Source organism: Pseudorca crassidens, chromosome 4, assembly GCF_039906515.1.
Source record: "Pseudorca crassidens isolate mPseCra1 chromosome 4, mPseCra1.hap1, whole genome shotgun sequence".
Classification (NCBI taxonomy): Eukaryota; Metazoa; Chordata; class Mammalia; order Artiodactyla; family Delphinidae; genus Pseudorca; species Pseudorca crassidens.
The window spans coordinates 37,662,778-37,685,533 of NC_090299.1; the positions used below are offsets into that span (position 1 = coordinate 37,662,778).

At 47.1% G+C, this 22,756-nt stretch overlaps 1 protein-coding gene across 1 annotated transcript in view; it reads right to left on the minus strand.

Annotated features, from left to right (window-relative positions):
• Positions 1–22,756, minus strand: part of SLC2A9 (solute carrier family 2 member 9) — a 179,467-nt gene that overhangs the window by 41,045 nt on the left and 115,666 nt on the right. Inside the window, exons 8-10 of the mRNA XM_067735514.1 lie at positions 16,293–16,403; positions 8,515–8,616; positions 6,867–6,942 (exon numbers count right to left, since the gene is read on the minus strand). Of these exons, the coding sequence (XP_067591615.1) occupies positions 6,867–6,942; positions 8,515–8,616; positions 16,293–16,403 (289 nt within the window). The remainder of the gene's footprint in view (positions 1–6,866; positions 6,943–8,514; positions 8,617–16,292; positions 16,404–22,756) is intronic.

Below are 22,756 nucleotides of genomic sequence, written 5' to 3' on the forward strand. Positions count from 1 at the left end.
TCAGGCTCTGCAGTCACACTAACCTGAACTGGAATCCTGGCTCCCCTGCTCATTAGTTGTGTGACTTTTGGTAAAGCACTTATCCTCTCTGAGCCTCAACTGTCAATCCAGTCCCCTTCCCCAATGATAGTCAGATAGTCAGCTGGACACCCAGCTGGTGTTAGAGAATTGGAGGATGGGTGTGGGGAACATGACACATTTGGTGCCAGAAGTGGTGTTGGGGTCTCCATGCGTGAGTGCTAAACGAATGCATGAGAAATACAATCGTACATTGAGCGCTGACCCGTTGCCAGGCTCTGTGTTTGGTGCCTGGAATACAGAAGTGATGGAAACAAGTTCTCTGCTTTTGAAACATTCCCAGATATTACAGGAAACGGAGCAGCCTCAGCCATTGTAATACGGGGTGGAGAGGGTGAAACCAGCAGCAATTCTGGGGGCTGAACGAGCACAGAGGAGGGGCTGTCTAGTTCTAAGAAAGGTTCAAGGGACAGTGTGAGCTGACTTGTTAAAGATGAGAAGCCATTCCTCAAATGGGGGGGGAGCCATCTACCTCTACAAGGATCAAATCATGAGCCGCTGCAGCCGCTGACCTTCAACACCCCCTAAAAGGAGTTCAGGGTGGAGATCAGGAATGAGGCCCTCTGTGCTCTGGGAAGGACTGGCAGAACAGGTCTTCAGATAGTTAGATATTTTCAGAAGATTTTATGAGCCCAATTCTTGCATCTCCTCGTATCTAGAAAAGCACTAAAAATGTTCACGGTGACGTCTGCCCCTCGAGACTAGCAGCAACGTTCTGCAAACATGTGTGCTTGATTGTACGTACTCCCCCTTCACCAAAATCGCATATATACTGACCTTCCCCCCACCTCTTCGGAGTGGTCTCTCAGAGCTATCTTAAATGCTGTCTCCCGGGCTATAGTCCTCATTTTGCCCCAAATAAAACTTAACTCACAACTCTCACGTGCATTTTTTTTTTTTTTAGTTGACAATGTGTAAGGGTGGAGTTCTAGGTGGGGGGACAGGTTTGTAAAATCATGTAAGCGTGGGTGACAGTGGGGCAGCTGCACGCAGCTCTGTGTAGCTGTAAAGCAGGGACAGTGGGATGGGGCAGGGGGAGAGGGGTGGGCAGGGCAGAGATCCTGATGGCCCCTGCAAAGGTTAGTACACGCGGGCAGTCTTTCCAGATTACATCAGTGTGATAGATAGAGGTGTCCCCTTTTCAAGCCAGGCATGTGCTCCCTGGGCACTTGGCATCTCTCCCATCAGGACTGCTCCAGCCTTCTGGAAGGCTCAGATCATAATGTGCTCCTTTGTCAAAGCGGTGATCAAACTCCATCTTGTTGTGTAGACCAGGGTGTGTCTGTCCTCTGCACCCGCTCATAAACTGCCCTTAAAGGGCAGAACTTGGTGCCAGGGACAGAGTCAGTGGGTAATAAGAGTTTTCAAACTGTAATTTACATGCTTTGGGGATGATCTCCTTTTTCTCGAAGATAAAGCTCTTCTATCCTGTGCCTCATTTATTAGGCTTCTCTGCCACTGCCTTGGGGTCACACGAACAAATAAAATATGTAGCAGGAAACTGCCTTTCTTGTTTTCTTTCTTTCTCTTCACCTAATTTCAACTCCCTGTCAAGTCTCCTTCATTTGATCTGCTAACCACAGAAGCTGCCTCAGGCAAACCTACAGCTTCTCTCCTGGGAAGAAGATTCTCTTCATTCAATCGTGGAGGGGCAGCCTCCCCGGGGAGGCCCTTGGCCGTTTAGCTCTTATCGCTCCGAACCTCGCTTTCCCAGGGTGGCTCCTCCTGGGATCTGTTCCTTCATGTACACTTAGAAGGATGCAGGATGATCTCACAACCCAAATGGCAGTTCCCCTTGGACAGGTAATTTCCCCAGGGGCTGAAGCTGTGTGCTGCCAGTGTGAATCCACGTGAAGTTTCTAAGCCCTGGTCAGTCTCGGGGTACAGTAGCTGGAGTGGGTGAGGCCCAGCAGCTCGGTGAACATGGGGGGTTTGGGGAGCAGAGGGTAGGGACCAGCAGCTGATCCGAGATTAGGGGGGCAGAGGGACCTTCCTCAGGGAGCCTCCCTGACACTGATGGAGAGCTCAGAATCTAAAATGCTGGAAACTCAGCATGCAATACGGTCGCACTCACAGAAAAGCAGTGTTTGCAAACACTGCAAGGGGAGCCAACATCATCGCAAGAAGGGAGAGGGTTTGGGAAAAAGCACAGAAGCCAAAGCTTTGTGATTTGGGTCAGGTAACCACTTCAGGCAGGTTTGTGGATGAGTTCAATTTAGTATCTTTGTGTAAGAGGACAGAGAAAAAGGCCAACCCGTCCACTGAGAGACCATGTCAGCACTCACTATTCTTCCTGGGAGAAGAGCTGTTATCAGAAAAACCCGAAAAGTGCTCAAATCCCACCCTGAAATGTGGAGCTTTCTCTCAGCAGCCTGCACTCAGCACAGGGCCCCCGTCCATGGGGTCCCTGCCGGCTGGCGCTGCCCAGGCCCACTGCCCTCGTCTGGCCCTCATTTCCTGCCGCCTGCGTTTCCCACCTGGCCCCTGGCTTGCGGCTTCGCTTCTGCTTTGTTTCCATCCATCCGCCTCCCAGATCCACTCTTCTCACTGCAAATCTTAAAAATCCCCCCAACGGACCTCTCTGGAGCTCAGGATAAAATGGCAAATCTTAACACACTGCCCCGGCTTCCGCGGACCTGCTTCCAACACATCTCTGACTTGTCCTGTGCTGTACACCCCGCTCCAACACTCCCCCCACCCCCCAATGCTGGGACAGCGGTTCTTGCCTGGCTCTACCCCGGAGGTCCGACTGAGCCAGTGTCAGGTGAGGCCTGAGTCAGAGTTCACTGTAGTTCTCAAGCCACCCAGGTAATTGTAATGCTTTCAGATGAGGTTGGAAAAGGCGTCTCTAGCCCAGGGATTTCCAAGTTTGGCCTAGGTCCCACCTCCAGATTAGGGTTTGGCTGGCCGTGGATGCAGCCTTGCCATCAGGACTTTTAGAAGCTTGCCAGGTGATTTAGCAATGTTTGAGGACCACTGCTCTGGCCCTGCTGGATTATTTGTTGTTCCTTTGCCATTAACTTCCTTTTACACTCTGGCATTTTCGCTGGCTGTTCCTGCTGTATGGAAATTCGTCTTTCCCTCCCTCATAAGCTACCTCATTCTCCCTTCTTCCAAATGTCAGAATTGAGGGACGCTAGAGGGAGCAGCAAACTTTTTCTGAAAAAGGTCAGATAGGAAATATATTAGGCTTTTTAGGCCACTGCATGTGGTCTCTGTCACGCATTCTTTTTGTTTTCCTTTTAAAATGTAAAAGCCATTCTTTGCTTATGGGTCATACAAAACAGGCCATGGGCCAGATTTGGCTCACAGGCCATAGCTCCCTGACCCCGGACCACAGCATTGTTTGTTTTGTAAGATAGTGAGTTCCCCATCAATGGGAGCAATCAACTCATGGTTGGAGGACTTCCTGGCAGGGAAACCATAGATGGGACTTGAACTTCCAATGAATAACTGGACTGAAAAACCTTTCTGTTCTTTCATGAACTTGGGATGCCTTAGTTCTAATTCATCCCAGCTCCTGGACACAGCCCCTCATCTGCCAAAAGACCTCTGAGGTCCCCTGCCAGCTCTGAAATCATCCCAATCCTCTGTTCTGCCTCAGTTCATTGTGAAGCTCTGCGTGTGTCAGCACGGCCTTTGTTTCAACACGAAGAGCTGTGATTTCCATATCTGAGTTTAAGAGACAAAGAAGAAAGACTGCTCCTGACCTCTGTGTACAGATGATATTTGAAGCAAGAACAGCTGGAAACCATGAAAATCAAAATGCTCTGATTTCATCTTCAGCCACAGACATCTGACAACTAGATATGAATGGCAAAATTATACCTTTCTGTGTAGACAAAAACAGGACTGATTCACAATGATCCAGAGTAGACCCATCTGAAGAAGATAAAAACAGAAGCTTCCCCTTTTATCCCAAATCCTTTGTGTCAGTCTTGCAAGTCAATCTCAAAATGGGCCTAACTCCACGCACCTTTTAGCAAACAGCCAATGAGTACTGACCACACGCATAGATCAGAGTTCAGACTGCAGGTCCTAGAACAAGATGGTATAGATTCCAATCTAGCACTTGTCTCTTAGCTGTGTGACTTGGGGAAAATGACTTAATCAATATGATCTTTGTTTTTTTTTTCATCTATACAATGAGAATAAAATTAGTTTGGGAAGGAAAGGTTTTGCAGCTTACCTTGTAATTCATCTTCTATCAACTGGGATAGGAAGAGAGGAAAGAAAGAAAAAGAAATGACCTGGTCCATTCTGTTTGTAAACTTGCTAAGCCAACCTCATAATGGTATTTTCTAGCAGAAAGATAAGAGAGTCCTTATGTACCAAATGCCTTTAGGGGGCTACACCTGGCCTATTTAGAATGGAATGTATAGCTATGGGTATAGTCCACTGGAAAATGTCAGTGTCAGCTGTGTAATTATCAAAGTATAAAATGAAGATGCTCCATGAATAAAATACTTCCTGTATGTAAGTGTTGCCCTGCATGTTTTATTTAGACACCTCACAAGTTTAATCTGGGCCAGAGTGCACTCTAACATGCAAGGAAGAATCTGGGGAGCTGTGTTGATGACTTCAGACTTCACCTAGGTCTTAACGATGACCTGAGAATTATTAGTAAAGTTTGATTCTGAGTAAAATCTCTGATTGTGATTTTCTTTTGACAGTCTGACTCTGTGTTATCTTATATTCACAGAGTATGTTTATGAGAAAGCATTAGAACAGGGCCTGGAGCATAGTAAGTGCTCAATAAATGTTATTATTATCAGACAACTGGTGTGAGGACTAGATCAGGGGACAGAGGGAATGTGCTGGAAAAGCTCAGAGCAGTGCATGGATGTGAATTCTTATTCTTTGCAATGGGGTAGAGAGAGTACAGGTTTTTAAAGACCTGGTCCAGATCTCGACTCCAGCACTCACCAGCTGGTTCATGTTAGGGGACATTGTAACCTCTCTGGGTTTCAGTTTCCTCATTTGTAAATGGGAGCAATTAATCCTAATATCAAGACTACTGTGCAGAGTAGGGATGATGTGTATTCAGACATCCAGCGCACAAAGATTGCCAATCCCTGTATTAAACAGATGAGGATACAGTATGGAGATGAGCCAGTAAACGATGCTGTGAAGGAAGTAAACCAGGATGATGTGATCGAGAGTATGTGTGTGTATGTGTGTGACTATGGCATGTGTGTGTACATGTGTGCATGTGTGTATGTGTATACTTGTATGTGTTGTGTGTATGTGTTTGTGTATACTTGTATGTGTATGTGTGTGTATACACATGTGGGCACGTGTGTGTGTACGTGTGTGTGTGTATATGTGTGTGTGTTTGTGTTTGTGCATGTATACTAGGTGGTCAGGACAGGCCTCACTGGGTGGATGACATCCCCGGTAACATGGCCACACCAGCCTATGAGCTCCGTGAGAGCAGAGACTGTCCCCCTGGGTTTCCTCCCCAGTGTCCCCAGGCCTTGCATGGAGCCACTGGCTACCCACCTCCAGGGGTACCAATGTGACTACTGCCCGTGGAGCTGGTAGTGCAGAGGCCCCACGGGACTGAGCACATCCCTCCTTGAATCTCCTTTAACTGCAACGTGGGCTCCCTGTTTGTCCTCCTGTCATTAGCTGCTCCCCTGGAAGGTGCCTTCTTCCTCTGGCCATCTCATCATCACAGCACACTGTGTGTATATGTGTGTGCATGCACGTGTATGCGTGTGCACACAGGTGTGCGTGCCTGACGCCCTCCCCTAGTCATTCCACAGCCCTCTCCACCATCTCATTATGGCCTTCTGTTGTCGTGGCTGGGGACAAATGTGACAGGGCTCGGAACATGATGGCCCATGAAAATCAGCAGTGCAAAGGGACAGAGAGAAATTTGGGTCCATTTGTTCTGATAGAAACTTGTTTTCATCAACACAAAAACCAAAACAAATCAGAACCACAGCAGTGCTTCCGGGAGAGATCTGTACAGTCATCAGACCTTCCCCACACCATCTTCCCAGCCCCAGCGTGGCCTCTGACTGGGCTCCTGTGGGACACAGACCCCCAGCTGGGGGTGGCAGGGCCCTCAGTCTCGCCTCCCCTGGCCATTTGAAAGATGAGGAAACTGAGGCCCTAGGAGAGCAGAGGACTTGCTCACTAGGGAAATGGCAGAGCTGGGGCTGAAGGTGGGTCCTGGGTAAACTGAGGCTCAGAGTACTCCAGACTCCACACTCAGGCAGGTACAGTGTAAGGTGGTGGTTAGGGCCTGGGGGGTGGGCAATTCCATCGCCGCTTGCTCTGTGCAAGAAGCTTCCCAACTCTGGCTTCTCTAGAGCGGCCACGAGCCTTAAATGAGTTAATACACATCAAGTGCGTGGCCAAGTATAGTACATAATCAGTGATGAATAAATCTTAGACATTACCATTATTATTATAACTATCATTATACCTTCCATACTAAACTGTAGCTTCTCTGTGGGCACGGGCTGTAACTGGAGTATGTTCGATTCATCCCAAACTAGTGAATCTGGCTCCCAGCTCTCGCAGCTGTTAATGGTTGCGGTGTTGTTGTATGTTACCATCTATGCATCTTTGAGTGAGCCTGTTACCTACCATCGGTTGGATGGAAACCAAGGCGGTCACTGCATTTAAATCGATGGGGACCCTCCCCTCTCCCTCCACTCCCAGTGGCCCTTGCCCCTCCCCAGACCCCGAGCTCTCTATCCGTACAATAAGAACGCCCCACCCTGATGGTGCCATGAGTGCCTGGGCTGGCATGTGAGGAAGGAGGGGTGCCTTACCTGGCCCGCTGCAGAAGGCGGCGATAATGGCCAGAACGCACACGACGCTCAGGTAAGGGATCCAGGCTGTGTGGTCCTGCAAGAGAGCAGCCGTTGGGCAGGTGAGGAGGCAGCTGTGCTGGAGGACCTGGTACCCAGCCCAGCTCCTCCTTAGTCCACCTGCATGACCTGAGGCAGCTCACTTTACACCTCTGAACCCCAGTTTCAGCGTCCATAAAATGGGGATGATGATAACCCTTAAGCCATCCCATCCGCCTATGTTACAGATGTCAGAGTGAGATGAGATGATGCCTGTGAAGCAGTTAGCATCGTCTCAGCCTCCTCCAGTCAGTAACTCTTCTTGCCTGTTCACTGGATGCCAGCCCCTGGACGCCAGCTGTTGTACTGTACTACTGTACTTTTCAAGGTACTGTACCATAAGATTAAAAATGTTTTCTTTATTTTTTGTGTTTCATGTATTATTTGTGTGCAAAGTATTATAAACATGTTACAGTACAGTACTCTATAGCCGATTGTGTTAGTTGGGTACGTAGGCTCACTTTGTTGGACTTACGAACAAACTGGACTTACAAACGTGCTCTCGGAACAGAACTTGTTCATATGTAGGGGAATTACTGTAATGTTGCCTTTTTCTAAAGATGTGGGGGACATTGAGACCTTTGGCAGATGACCAACACGTGCAACTCTCCATTTAGGGGTTTGTTTTTGAAAAATGCAAAGTTTTATTGACCACTGTGACCTTGCATCATGCTTCCCATAGGGCCTAGATGGACTCGAGGCACCGAGTAAGTGCTCAATTAATGCAGGCTGCCTTGAGCATTGAGGGGGGCAGAGGAAACCCCAAGATCCTGGGGTCTGATCCCAGCTCTGCCATTCACCAGCTGTGAAACCTTGGGCAGCTTATTCATTTAGATATATGCCTCGGTTTCCTCATCACCATGAAAGGAAAAAAAATACCACTTTCATAAGAATTAGCTATGGCTCTATCCATCCCCACAAATATACATTCACTGAGCACTTATTATGCTCCAGGCACTGTTCCAAGTCCTTTCAGTGCATTTCCCATTTAATCTTCACGATACCCCTGGATATAGGGATAACTGTCCCAGTTTAGACATGGGGCCCCAAGGAGCAGAGAGGTTAAGTGACTTGCCAAAAGTTTCATGGAGAGTAAGTGGGAAAGCCAGGATTCCCACCCAGCGGTCTGGCTCCAGAGCCCCTCTTGGTACCCACAGGCATTGATATGAGGCATGAAGGTGCCTCATACAGCAGCGCCAGCCACCCTGAGCTGGAATGCGAGAGTTGCAAGAGGCATCTTAGGACTCATCTCGTGCTATCTCTTCTATTCCACAGATGGGTAGACTGAGGCTCAGGAGGGGACATATCTTGCCCGAGGCCACACAGCTCACTAGTGGCAGCGACAGGACCAGAAGTCATGTCTCTTTCCCCCCCAGTTCAAGGACCCATTACTAAACCCCCTCCCCAAGGGTGCCCAGCAGCTTCAGAGCCGAGATGCCCTTGGGAACTCTGCATTACAAGAGTCGTCTGTAGACTGTATGGACCTCCCAAGCTGAAGGTCCCAGAGCACGAAGCCAGAAGCCATGCCCATGCTGTGCTCCCTTGGGGAGCGACAGACACATCCTCTCACCTGGAGCGTCAGCGTGACGGTGAGGATCCCAAAGAAGAGGGTCATCAGCCCAATGCCACCAATGAGGAGGGGTCTCCGTCCCATGCGCTCGATGACCAAGCCCTAGGTCAGGGTCAGAGAGAGACGGTTATTACTCCCCTTCTAGCAGCGAGCGAAGGGGACCATGATGCTTGGAACTGCAATGGGGTCGTTGTTAAAGCATGGCTCTGACCTGGAGGCGCCTGGCCAGTTTCTACCCTGCCACAGTCAGAGGAATGATCTTCACGAGAGCGGAAGAAAGGGAGGGAGAAGAAAGTCACAGCTGCACATCCTCGGGGCCAGAGAGTGGGGTGCAGGGAATGCCCTTGGCCAAACTCAGAAACAGAACCACCCGATAAAAGGTATTATCAGAGTCGGGAGTGGATGGGAGGGGTACTTCAGGGAAATGGGCTCCCAGCGCAAAACTGCTTGTCTGCTTGGGGACACGGGGCCCTGGCTCTGGATCCCCCCTTACTGGCTCCCCTTCTGACGCCCCTCCCATGAGGATGAGCCCTCAGAACCAGGAGAATCCCCACATCCACATGCAGACTTCCCACCAGGCAACAGGTTAACGTAAGCGCTTCTCAAATGATGATGTAAGCGCAGGATATGAAAGGCTGCTTAGCCTGAATTTTAATTTCTCAGCTCTGGTGGGCGCTGCCCACTTGGATGGAGCCCAGGGCACCCACTCACGCCTTCCAGAGAGTTTGGGGGCCAAATGAGAAATCCAGTTTTGCTTTTGTTTGATATGGCCCCTTCCCTCTGCTAAGTTCCTAGAACCGTTGTTAGATAAATTCGGGACTTAATCTTTTAGTAGGTGGGGGGCGATGCAGAATCGTTATTATCAATGGAAGAGTTTCCTACGTAGAGGAGGATTAACTGAACTCAGGTTTGAGGCCAGCTTTAGTGCACATTCATTCTGACGATTCACGGGGCAAAGCAGCCTCTTCGAGCATCCTCACTCTCTCCCTGCTTCTGCCCTCACCACCCCTGCCCACATCGATTTTCTTTACAGTGGCCAAAGAGATTCTTTTATTTTTTTAACATCGTTATTGGAGTATAATTGCTTTACAATGGTGTGTTAGTTTCTGCTGTATGACAAAGTGAATCAGCTATACGTACACATATGTTCCCAAACGCAACATGGCATCTGCTTTCAACACCCGCTCCCCTCCAGCCCCACCAGCGCCCCCTGCTGTCCCTCTAATTGCAGACGCATCCCTGCTCCCGTGCAAAGCCTGCTCTAGACATCCTCCATCGGCCTCTCCAGATCCACTGTGTCCTGGAGGACGACCCATAATACCAGATCAACAGGTGTCCTCGCCCCCTGCCCCTAGGGGGTATCAGCAAACATGGCGCCCCTAAGAAATCAGAAGGAGGGAAGGAAGGGAATGGGACCAGGTGATGGTCCCCCGGATCCCTTCTTACAGGCACATTGTGGCTGGCTGTGTCCCTCTACTGAAGGTCCCTGCTCCCGATGGATGGAGCCCCCCACCCTACAGACCTGCCCACCCCGAGTTAATCCGCCCTCCAACCTCTCCTCTTCACCAGGCCGGCTCTGCCCTGCTGGGGTCTGGCTGAGGCAGGCCTTCCTTCTGGCAGCTCGCTCCACCTGGAATGTTCTTCCCCAAGTATCTGGGTGACAGACAACTCGCTTGTCCCTCGAGCCCGACCACAGTGTTTAACAGGGCAACCATCCCACCTCTCAATCCGGATTCTCTGCTCTGCTGTTCCTCACCGCATCTTCCACCTTCTAACCACCATGCAGGTGACCACCGATGCCTTTGTTACTGTTGGTCCTCCCCACTGGGCGCTTGCCTTCTCCTGGGCAAGAACCTGTGTGTCTCTTTTGGTCACTGATGCTTCCCACACACCAGGACCCAGGCCTGGCACAGAGTAAGGGCTCAACCGGCACCTGCTGAATATTGAAGGAATGGACAGTCTGGCCAGTTTCATCTTCCAGGTTTGTAGGCAGTAGCAGGGCCTGATCAGATTTACCTATAACACGTGTTTGGTTCTCTTCAGGAATATTAATCACCAACAATGATTGTACTAGTTTTCTCGGGCTGCCGTCATAAAGTACCACAAACTGGGTGGCTTGAACAATGGAAATCTTTTCCCACAGGCCCGGAGGCTGGAAGTCCGAGATCAAGGCGCTGGCAGGGCCAGCCTCCCTCTGAAGATGTGGTGGAGGGTCTGTCCCAGGCCCCTCTCCCACCTTCTGGCAGCTCCTTGGGTTTTGTGATATAACTTCAGTCTTCACATGGTATGTCCTGTGTCTGTGTCAGATTTCCCCCTTTTTATAAGGACACCAGTCATATTGGATGAGGGGTCCACCCTACTCCAGTATGATCTCAACTAATTACATCTGCAATGACCCTCTTTCCAAATCAGGTCACATATGAAGGTACTGGGGGTTAGAATTTCAACATGTGAATTTTCAGGGGACACAATTCAGCCCATGAAAATAATGAACACTTATTAAGTGTCTGCTCCATGCCAAGCACTGGGAATTACTATATAATTCTCATGATAATACCTGTTGGAGTATGGATTTGTTCTTACCCACACTTTCCCTAAGAGAAAACTGGGGCCCAGAGAGGCTAAGTAACGGGCCCACAGTCACCCAGCTAGTAAGCGCAGGGCCAGGGGACCACGCCATTCTGCGTCATCGCCTCCACCCGCTCTCTCCTCTAGCATGTACTGGATCTGGGGCTCGAGATGCAGCAGAGAATACTAAAGGTTTTGACGGTGAAATTGTGGCATGTGTTGGGAAGCAGAGCGGACGGTGGAAACCAGTAGATTTTTTTTTTTAACTTCAGCTTGATGGCACAGTCCATTCCTGACAACTGCAAAAACTTCCTGTTATGAGTAAGGGGTCAAGAGTGGCTTATGTTAATTCTATTTCCCCTGATTGAAAAAAGCCCAGGGAATTCCCTGGCAGTCCAGTGGTTAGGACACTGCGCTTCCACTGAAGGGGGCGCGGGTTCGATCCCTGGTTGGGGGACTAATATCCCACATGCCACGTGGTGTGGCCAAAATATTAAAAAAAGAAGAGAGAAAAAAGAAAAAGAAAAGCCCAGTGTCCCAGCTACTCAGCGGAATGAGCCTCGTGCTCCACAAGCCGCCGCCCCGCGTGGCAGCCGACCCTCAGGCTCGTGTGGCCTGAACGACACTCCGTGGACCTTCACTCATCAGAGAGTTGAGGCTGCGGCGAGAACATCGATTTGGAAAACCAGCTGCTTCTGCAAGATGGCAATCATTTACAGCTGCCCAAGCTGACAAGCAATGCTAGGAGGTGAAATTAATTGCAGATCAAATGACCAAAAATCTTTCTCAATGTTATTAAGGCCCAAAGCCATTTTAATAGACCGTCAAAAATCTCAGTAAGAAGAAAGAAAAAAAAAACCAAAAAACTTGGCAAGTCCTTTTGATAGGCAATTACCTCACAGGGTTGGATGAAATAGTATACGTATATTTGGAAACAAGGTAATAACAGCTTTGGAATGGGCAAGGGATGTACTGAATATTGACTCTGTCAGGACCGTCCAGTGGGCCTTCATACACTTTGAGTTTTGTTTCCATGAGAAATTCTGTAAGGTGGTGCATGAGTTTCCTCTGGCTGCTGTAACAAATTACCACAAATTTAGTGGCTTAAAGAAACACATATTTATTATCTCCCAGGTCTGGAGGCCACAATCTAAAATAGGTCTTAGGGAGCAAAACTCAGTTGTTGGCAGGGCTGCCTCCCTTCTGGAGGCTCTAGGGGAGGATCTGTTCCGTGCCTTTCCCAGCTTCTCAAGGCCGCCTGCACTCCTTGGCTTGGGGACCCTCCCTCCACCTTCAAAGTCAACAATTACACCACCTCCGCTTTTGTCATCACATCTCCTTGTCTGACTACAGCTCTCCTGCCTCTTTTCAGACCCTTGTGATTACACTGGATCCACCGGATAATCCAGGGTAACCTCCCCATCCCCCCAACCATTGATTTCATCACATCTGTAAAGCCTCTTTTGCCGCATAAAATAACATATTCGTGTTTCCAGGAATCAGGACGTGGACACTTGGGGAGCCAGTATTTTGCCTCCCACAGGTGGGTATGGTTATGTAGCCATTTTAAAGATGAGCAAATACGTTCAGAGATGTTGGTGATTTTCCCCAAACCACTCAGCTGGGAAAAGGCTGATTAGGATTTGAATTCAGAGCCGCCAGGCCCTAGAGCCCAGACGCTTTCTCCCCGAGCACATTGTTCCATCCCAGACTCCCAGCTTCACGTTGACTTTAATCTCATGAATTTCCAGCAGCTGGTTTTCCAAATTGATGTTCTTGCTGCAGCATCAACTCAACTAAGGGGTTAGAGTAAATGCTACCATTTTTTTTTTTTACCACTTTTTTCCAATGGACGATTCTGCATCTTCAGCTCCTTTAGAAAATAAACTAGGAGGGAGTGCAGACTGGGGCCTTGCACACAGGGCCACGGAACAGGCTTTCCTTTACCTGGCTAACTTCTGCTGGCCCTTCAACTCTCAGCCTCCTGGGTCCCTCCTCCAGGAAGCCCTCCTGGACCCCCTCACAGGAGAGCTCATCCCAGCATTGCACGTGGCATGTGTCTGTTTCTGGGTCTTTCTCCTTAGATCATGATAACATCACTGGTGACCTCCAAGCACAAGCAAGATATAGGTGCCCTGCAGCTGCCTGTGGCATGGATGAACGCATGGAGGAATGAATCCACCACCAACACTATGAAGCCGCCATCCCTGCTCTGGGCCCGCCGAAGGTGCCCATGCCTCTAGAATGCACAAGATCCAAATGACCACGGCCCATCATGATCCAGACTTGAAGGCAGCAGCGGGCAGACTCTTCAGAGGCTGTGACCTCCAGTTCTGATCTTAGAAAGGTCCTCTCTTTCTCTCCCAGTCATTTACCTCCTTCCTGGGATTAGTCCTTGAAAGAAGTACTTCATCGAAGACTATCATCTTTACTGAGGATGATCTACCAGCCAGAGAGTGGGGACCAGAAGCAGCGGTTTCTGGAGTCAGAGAGACCGAGGGTGGAAGCATCCCCACTCCCTCTGTTTGCTCCTCTTTCAAATGGGGGCAATCACCTGACTTCCAGGACTGATGTGCACGTTCCTGAGATCTCAGGTAGAGCACAAAGGGTCTTGGGGAGCAGAGGGGCCCTGATGTGAGCGCTCCCCACGCCCTCAGGTTCTGACCTACTGCTGTGTGATCCTAGGTAAGTCATTGCTTCTGGTCTTGGTTTCCTCAACTACGGAAAGATCGAGAGAGACTCTGCAAAGTCCTGCTCTCTGTGAGAACGTCCATCACAGCCTTATTTAAGATGACAAATAATGGGAACCTACCTAAATAGAACAAGAACAGTTAACACTCACTGAGTCATATGTCAGTGTCAGGCATTGCTTGCATCACTGTGTCTACTTGCTTAGTCCTCACTCCTTCCCTGTGAGGCAGGGATGGCGTCCTTATTATAGAAATGCGGAAATCGAGTCACAGAGCTGTTGAATAACTTATCGGAGTTATACAGCTTAAAAGGGACACAGCTGGGAACCGATTCCAGGCAGCGTGGCTCTGCCATCCAGGCTCTGAGCAGAGACACTCAACAACCCTACCCCGCAAACAATAGTTAAGGAAATTGCTGTATAGCCAATTTCTGAAGAACGATACAGCTTTCACAACTAGTGCTAATTCAGAGGGGGTGACGATCTACATATGTTTCTGTACATATGTGATACTTCAATAAAAATTTACTCAAACAAATAATAAGATGGAAAATCATTTGGACATAAGTTTATGTGAACAAAAGCGGAGTTAAGATTAGTCTATACATAGGATTACACTGAGTAAGATTTATACAGCCATCGATGTATAGAAAACACAAGGGGCGGGACTTCTCTGGTGGCGCAGTGGTTAAGAATCCACCTGCCAATGCAGGGGACACAGGTTCGATCCCTGGTCTGGGAAGATCCTGCATGCTGCAGAGCAACTAAGCCCGTGTACCACAACTACCGAGCCTGAGCTCTAGAGCCCGTGAGGCACAACTACTGAAGCACGCATGCCTAGAGCCCGTGCTCTGCAACAAGAGAAGCCACTGCAATAAGAAGCCCACGCATCACAATGAAGAGTAGCCCCTGCTCGCCGCAGGTAGAGAAAGCCTGCGTGCAGCAACGAAAACCCAATGCAGCCAAAAATAAATACATAAATTTATGTAAAAATAAAAAGAAAACACAAGGAGAGATTTTGCCAAACTTATGTGGATAGTATAATTGTAGGTGATTTCTTCTTTGTTTCTATTTTCTGTATTTTTCAAATTTACCCTAATGAGCTCATGCTGATTTCTCATAACAAAATACTTTACCAAGAAAAAAAACCAAACAAACAAAAAAGGGAAAATCCAAAAAACAAACACTGTAATTTCCCCATGACTTTCGTTCCAGACTGACTGTGATTTCCTGATGATCAATGTAAAAATTAATAATAACAGTTGGGTAGAGTCTATAACTCAAGACAAGAATTTTGAGAAACTTCCAGATTGTGAAACATCAAGATATTGTCCCTCTAACAAAAGACTGTGAGTGGAAGAGGGAGGCAGAACATCAGGTCTCTATGCTCTTATGACATCCGTTTTTAAAAGCATCTTGTTAGAATGCCCCATTAACAGCAGGGAACAAAATAAAGTTCTTTCAGAAATGAGTCAGAAATACAATTGGAAGCATCTGCCTGTTTGCACTGACGTCAATCTTGTCAGTGCAAATCAGTGAGCAAGAGTGGAAATAAAAGATCAAGGTAGGGGCTCCCCTGGTGGTGCAGTGGTTGAGAGTCCGCCTGCTGATGCAGGGGACGCGGGTTCGTGCCCCGGTCCGGGAAGATCCCACATGCCGCGGAGCGGCTGGGCCCGTGAGCCATGGCCGCTGAGCCTGCGCGTCCGGAGCTTGTGCTCCGCAACGGGAGAGGCCACACACAACAGTGAGAGGCCCAAATACAGCAAAAAAAAAAAAAAAAAAAAGATCAAGGTAGAAGACATGGGAATAGCTCATAAAGGGCGAAACCAAGGACCAGAGAGGTTGAGTGCATTGTCCAACATCACACAGCCAAGAATTTCCAGAGCCAGGATTCAACTCCAGTTAGGTCTGTTTGCAAAACCTCTGCAATTTCTGCTAGATTCTGAAATTCCCTAATGTTTTATCCACCATCCCATGCCCCCCGTATGTTTATTTTACATATCAAAGGTTGAGAAAAAGTGACAAGCTCTACGTCTCTCTTCTTTTGGACACTGTTGCTTATTAATAAGTTACCCTCTTGATGGACTGATGGACTGGAGTGTACTTTCTCCTTTTCTTTGCCTTGCAAACTCCTACATGTTTGGGGTGGTGATGACAGCTAATGGTTTTAAAGTGATGGCAACAGAACTTAGGCTCATGTGGACTCTGAGCTGGACTCGCAGGGAGATATGGCCCTCTCTACAGGGTGCTCACCACAATGTGTCATTTGGGACTAAGTGAGAGTTCAAAGAAAAGAACTACTTATTGAAAAGAAGACAGTAGGGAAACAAGATGTAGATAAGAATATTCTCTAGATGGGTGAAACGTCAGTGATAAACTGCATTATAAACTCCCCAAATTCAGACGCTTCGGAGTGACAAAGGGCATGTTTCTTTAAATTCATGCGCTTGTTACCTGGGGGTCCCTGCAGCTCTGTTTAACCCCCCATGATGTTCTCAGGAATAACCCTCAGTTTACTCACAGAGAAGATGGCAGCCAAAGTCTCGATGCCGCCTGTGCTCAAGGTGATGTATGGGATCTTTTCCGGAGGGATTCCAGCTTTTCCAAAGATACTGTTGGTGTAGAACCAAATCTATAAAGCAGGAGAGAAAAAGAAGGCAGGAGGGTCAGTGAGAGGCATCTATTTTCTAAATTAAATTCAGGTACAAGGTGGTCTCTGAGATTTGCTGCTCAATCCAGAGGCATAAGGTGGAGCTATGCGGCTTGGCCGACCGCTTATTTTCTCCTTTCTCCCACATTTTCCCTTTCTCCAATACTAACAGAATGTCTACATTACTGGGAGCAACATGTGCTCAGCTAAGTGTGGCAATGAGATATGAACAGAACTATTGGTAAGGCTTCCAGGAATTCTCCTTAAAAGGAGATTTTCATGAAAGAGCTGTGATCTCTTCTTTGCCCTTCCTCCTTTCTGCTCTCAGGATGGTGAATGTGATGGCTAGAGCTTCAGCAGCCCTCTTGGGACACTAGGTGACCTCAGGACAGCACTGCTTTTAGCCCCCATGGTAACTTTGTGAGAATTAGATAAGGTCCCTGATCCACAAGACATTTTACTGTCATCCACTGGAAACTGTCATAATAAATCTATAATGGGTACAACATGAATGAAGCTCTGGAGAGTTCTGCAACTCACAAGCTGCATAACTATACATAGAACCCTTATGGTATGAAAGCCCCAGTTGAGATGCTGGAGCAGGAAGTTAGAAGGAGACTGTGTGAAATCTCTTGCATTACTATACACTAATGATGAAAAATATGACAGAGAAATTAAGGAAACACTCCCATTTACCATTGCAATAAAAAGAGAAAAATACCTAGGAATAAACCTACCTAGGTAGACAAAAGACCTGTATGCAGAAAACTATAAGACAGTGATGAAAGAAATTAAAGATGATACAAACAGATGGAGAGATATACCATGTTCTTGGATTAGAAGAATCAACATTGTGAAAATGACTACACTACCCAAAGCAATCTACAGATTCAATGCAATCCCTATCAAACTACCAATGGCATTTTTCACAGAACTAGAACAAAAAATTTCACAATGTGTATGGAAACACAAAAGACCCTGAGTAGCCAAAGCAATCTTGAGAAAGAAAAATGGACCTGGAGGAATCAGGCTCCCTGACTTCAGACTATACTACAAAGCTACAGTAATCAAGACAGTATGGTACTGGCACAAAAACAGAAATATAGATCAATGGAACAGGATAGAAAGCCCAGAGATAAACCCACGCACATATGGTCACCTTCTCTTTGACAAAGGAGACAAGAATATACAATGGAGAAAAGACAGCCTCTTCAATAAGTGGTGCTGGGAAAACTGGACAGCTACATGTAAAAGAATGAAATTAGAACACTCCCTAACACCATACACAAAAATAAACTCAAAATAGATTAAAGCCCTAATTGTAAGGCCAGACACTATAAAACTCTTAGAGGAAAACATAGGCAGAACACTCCATGACATAAATCACAGCAAGATCCTTTTTGACCCACCTCCTAGAGAAATGGAAATAAAAACAAAAATAAACAAATGGGACCTAATAAAACTTAAAAGCTTTTGCACAGCAAAGGAAACCATAAACAAGATGAAAAGACAACCCTCAGAATGGGAGAAAATATTTGCAAATGAAGCAACTGACAAAGGATTAATCTCCAAAATATACAAGCAGCTCATGCAGCTCAATATCAAAAAACAGAAAACCCAATCCAAAAATGGGCAGAAGACCTAAACAGACATTTCTCCAAAGAAGATACACAGATTGCCAGCAAACACATGAAAGGATGCTCAACATCACTAATCATCCAAGAAATGCAAGTCAAAACTACAATGAGATATCACCTCACACCAGTCAGGATGGCCATCATCAAAAAATCTACAAAGAATAAATGCTGGAGAGGGTGTGGAGAAAAGGGAACCCTCTTGCACTGTTGGTGGGAATGTAAATTGATACAGCCACTATGGAGAACAGTATGGAAGTTCCTTAAAAAACTGAAAATAGAACTACCATATGACCCAGCAGTCCCACTACTGGGCATATACCCTGAGAAAACCATAATTCAAAAAGAGTCATGTACCAAAATGTTCATTGCAGCTCTATTTACAATAGCCAGGACATGGAAGCAACCTAAGTGTCCGACAGATGAATGGATAAAGAAGATGTGGCACATATATACAATGGAATATTACTCAGCCATAAAAAGAAATGAAATTGAGTTATTTGTAGTGAGGTGGATGGACCTAGAGTCTGTCATAGAGAGTGAAGTAAGTCAGGAAGAGAAAAACAAATACCGTATGCTAACACATATATATGGAATCTAAAAAAAAATGTTTCTGAAGAACCTAGGGGCAGGACAGGAATAAAGACACAGACATAGAGAATGCACTTGAGGACACAGGGTGGGGGAAGGGTAAGCTGGGATGAAGTGAGAGAGTGGCATGGACATATATACACTATCATATGTAAAATAGATAGCTAGTGGGAAGCAGCCGCATAGCCCAGGGAGATCAGCTCGGTGCTTTGTGTCCAGCTAGAGGGGTGGGATAGGGAGGGTGGGAGCGAGATGCAAGAGGGAGGAGATATGGGGATGTATGTATATGTATAGCTGAATCGCTTTGTTATGCAGCAGAAACTAACACACCATTGTAAAGCAATTATACTCCAATAAAGATGTTAAAAAAAAAAGAAAAAGGAGGAGACTGTGTCCATACTCACTAGCGTAATTCAAACCTGGGCATTCTGAAGTGTGTTAATAATGATTCCAGGATAACAGGCATAAATAAAGACTGCCCTCTGCAAACCACTGTGTGTGGTCCTGGATCTGCTGTACCAGCCCTACTAATTTCCTTCATGTGAGAGAGAAGACCTGTATTGTTTAGATCACTGTTGAGGCTTCTGCCACATGAGGCCAAACCTAACCCTAACAGATACTCACAGGGCATCCGACAATGACTGATTTGGAGTTTGGAGACCTGGCTGCATCTTGAACTACCTGTGTGACCTCAGGCAATTCCCTCTGCCTTGCTGAGATTCCTTCTCCTCCTTGGTCAAAAGAGGATAACCACGCCCTTCCTGGGAGATGTCAGGAACTGGGTAAGTCACTATTCATTGATCTAAAGTTTTGGATCGATAGGCTGAACATAAATCATTTGTGTCCTCCCAATCCTAGCCATTTCCTTGAAAAGCAAGAGTTTGCTGAATGATAGAAAACCATGCAGTCTTGATACATGAAATCTGACAAGAAAACGTGCTGCCTTGAAGGGCTTTGGGAACATTTATAAACTGATCATTGTTAAGCAGAAACATTAGGGCTTGTTGCTTATAACTTGTCAGGCTCGACTGTAGCTTGGTGTGTTCTCTGCATTTGGTTCTTTGTTTCTGGAGAAAGGTCTTGTTTCTACAGATTTGTCTTTTTACCAGCATTGGTTGGAAAAAAACCTTTCACACATTGGGGGAGAAGTTATAATTTAGGACCTACTCATATCTACAGATGGTTTTGCCAGCTAAAGAATGTCTCTCGCCACCTGGCTCTACAAGGGTTACGTCATTAGCCACTGCAGTCATTGACCTTCAACATACCCTGAAAGCAGTTCAGGGTGGAGGTCAGGAATGAGACACTCTGTGCGCTGGGAAAACTGGCAGAACAGGCCTTCAGATAGATGTTTTTGAGAGAAAATTTTATGAACCCAATTTCTTGCATTTTCTCATACTTAGAAAAGCACTAAAATCATTGATGAGACATATGCTCCTTGTGGCTAGCAGCAACCTTCTACTGAGATGTGTGCTTGACTGCACGTACCCCTTTCACCAAAATCATATATATACTGATCTCCCCCGCTACCTCTTTGGAGCAGTTCTTCAGAGCTATCTGAGAGGCTGTTTCTTGGGCTATAGCCCTCAGTAAGCCCCCAGTAAAGCTGAACTCACAGCTCTCACTTCGCATTTTTTTAAATTCAAAAGTTTATTTTTTAGTAAATAAGTAATTCTTCATAAAGTTATAGGCACACCCAGAGACTCCAGTAAAAACTACTGCATGAATTTTTCTGGGCTTGTGGGCATTGATGCATTTGGTGGCAAAAATTGGTTTTAATACTCACGTAAAACAGGGACTTCCCTGGTGGCACAGTGGTTAAGAATCTGCCAGCCAATGCAGGGGACACGGGTTTGAGCCCCAGTCCGGGAAGATCCCACACGCTGCAGAGCAACTAAGACCATGCGCCACAACTACTGAGCCTGCGCTCTAGCTCCTGCGAGCCACAACTACTGAGCCTGTGAGTCACAATTACTGAAGCCTGCGCACCTAGAGCCCGTGCTCTGCAACAAGAGAAGCCACCGCAATGAGAGGCCTGCGCACCACAATGAATAGTAGTCCCCGCTTGCCACAACTAGAGAAAGCCCGTGCGCAGCAATGGCTTGCAGCAACGAAGATGTAACGCAGCCAGAAATAAATAAGATAAAATTAAATATTATTTAAAAAATATTCACGTAAAACAAAGACTCTCCTGCTTGTGTCTGCCTCTCATTTGAATGAGCTGATAAATTAGAATTTTAGACTCTATCTTTGCTGTCATGTCCATAGAGTACAGAAGTAGCTCCTGATAATTCATTAGTTCCTAAAGCTCTTAGGGCTCTGACAGAAGCTAAAATAATTCCAAAATGCTTTAGTCTCCACTGGATCTGTTTATATGATCTCTTCTCCTTTTGAAGGTAACTGATTCCCCAGCACACCTTCAGGGTTGGATCAGAAGAGTTTAGCTGCCTTTCTTACTCTTTGCCCAAATTCATGGATTTTCAACAGTCAGCGATCTCTCTGGGCCCTTTCCACCCCCAGCTGCCCTGCTGCAAAGGTGGATCTGACATTTGTATCATTCTCAGCCTCAGCTCTGAACCCCACACCCTGACCTGCTCACATTCCAGAAGCTTCCAGCCTCTGATCCCATGTGATATGTGTTCTCCGTGGAAGCTATGTTCCGGCCTCCTGCGTGGTGCTCCTTCCTGGCCTCTCACACCCCTTCCAACCCCCTTTCTTCCCTGCTTCCAGCTCTCCCTTGTAGCAACACTGCCAGGAGCATCCCTGACAGGTTTAAACGTTAGTGAAGAGAGTCACGGTGAAGACAGCCCACATTATGGGCTCACAGGGACAGTTATAAGTGGCCCTCCAGTCATCTTATACTTAAATGCATTTCTGCAATGACAGGCAGAAATCGGCCCTTTGGACCCTCTCCCCATCCAGGGCCTGCAGGGAGGACGTGCTGGGCTGGTCCTGTTGCCATGGGGACGGCCTGTACATCACACAAGCCGTCGGCCTCATTTTGCTGGCTTCACGAAGCCATCTCCCTCTCTCTGCCTCACCTTACAGAGCCGGAAGGTAACTCTCTGCATCTGCTCCCACTGAGTTTTATTTGATCTGGCAGTCTGAGGGCGTTGAACAACACGGAGGCACGAGGAATTTGGAGCGTGTCCCCCAGAGGACCCTCCTGTGGACTGTGATTTGCATTGACCTCATCCCGACACAGTCGTGCTTTTTCTGGTTGCCTGGTGGTCTTCAGCCACTGATGCAGATGGTGGGGTGGAAGGGACAGCAATTCTGAGAGGCCCACAAGCCGGGGTTTCAATCCCAGCGCTGCTTCTGGTGACCTGTGGGTCTGGAGGCAAATGATTTCACGTCTCGAAATCTCCGTTCTCTGAAAGAAGGTAATCATACCCTGTCTTTCAAGGTTGTTGTGAAAGTTTTTTAAATGATGAAGTAAAGCATCTTTTCTCTAATTGGTGCATAACAAATAATGGGTATCATTTTGGAAGATTTCCATCTCTCTATGGAGATGTGACTGCTCCTTGGTAAAGGAGAACATGGGACAGTTGTGTGAGAGGCCCGCGTACCGCAAAAAAAAAAAAAAAAGATAGGAATCCAGAAGAAAGAAGGGCAACCCAAGATAGATAAAAATACCATCATCATCATCCTTGACCTTCCAGAAGATTCCAGAAGGTTCAAGAAAACTATGGCTTCCTTGCACCAGGTTTGGCAGTCGGTCCAATTTTCATCAACCCAAGGACTTGGTAGAAACAGTGCCCTCCTTGCCCTTGTTCTTCTCACCCCATACTCTTTGCCTTCCTAAACACTCAGCTGCCTCCCATATGCCACGGGCTGCTGGAGACACAGGCACCGTGGGAAGGGTCTCCATCCTCGAGGACGGTTGGGGGGAGGGGAGCAGTGTCAGAGAGACTAAATATTTGCACAAAAGCCTGTTTTTTGTGCAAACGACAAATTGCACAGGAGGAAGGCAGCTGCATAAAATAAGTGATTTTAAGTGACAAGTCTAATTTTAGAGAAAAGAATATGAAAGCTATTGTGAGAAGGAGGGGAGAAAACCCAATATGACACTGAAAAGGAATTTAGAAATAACTAAATGTTAAATTCAAC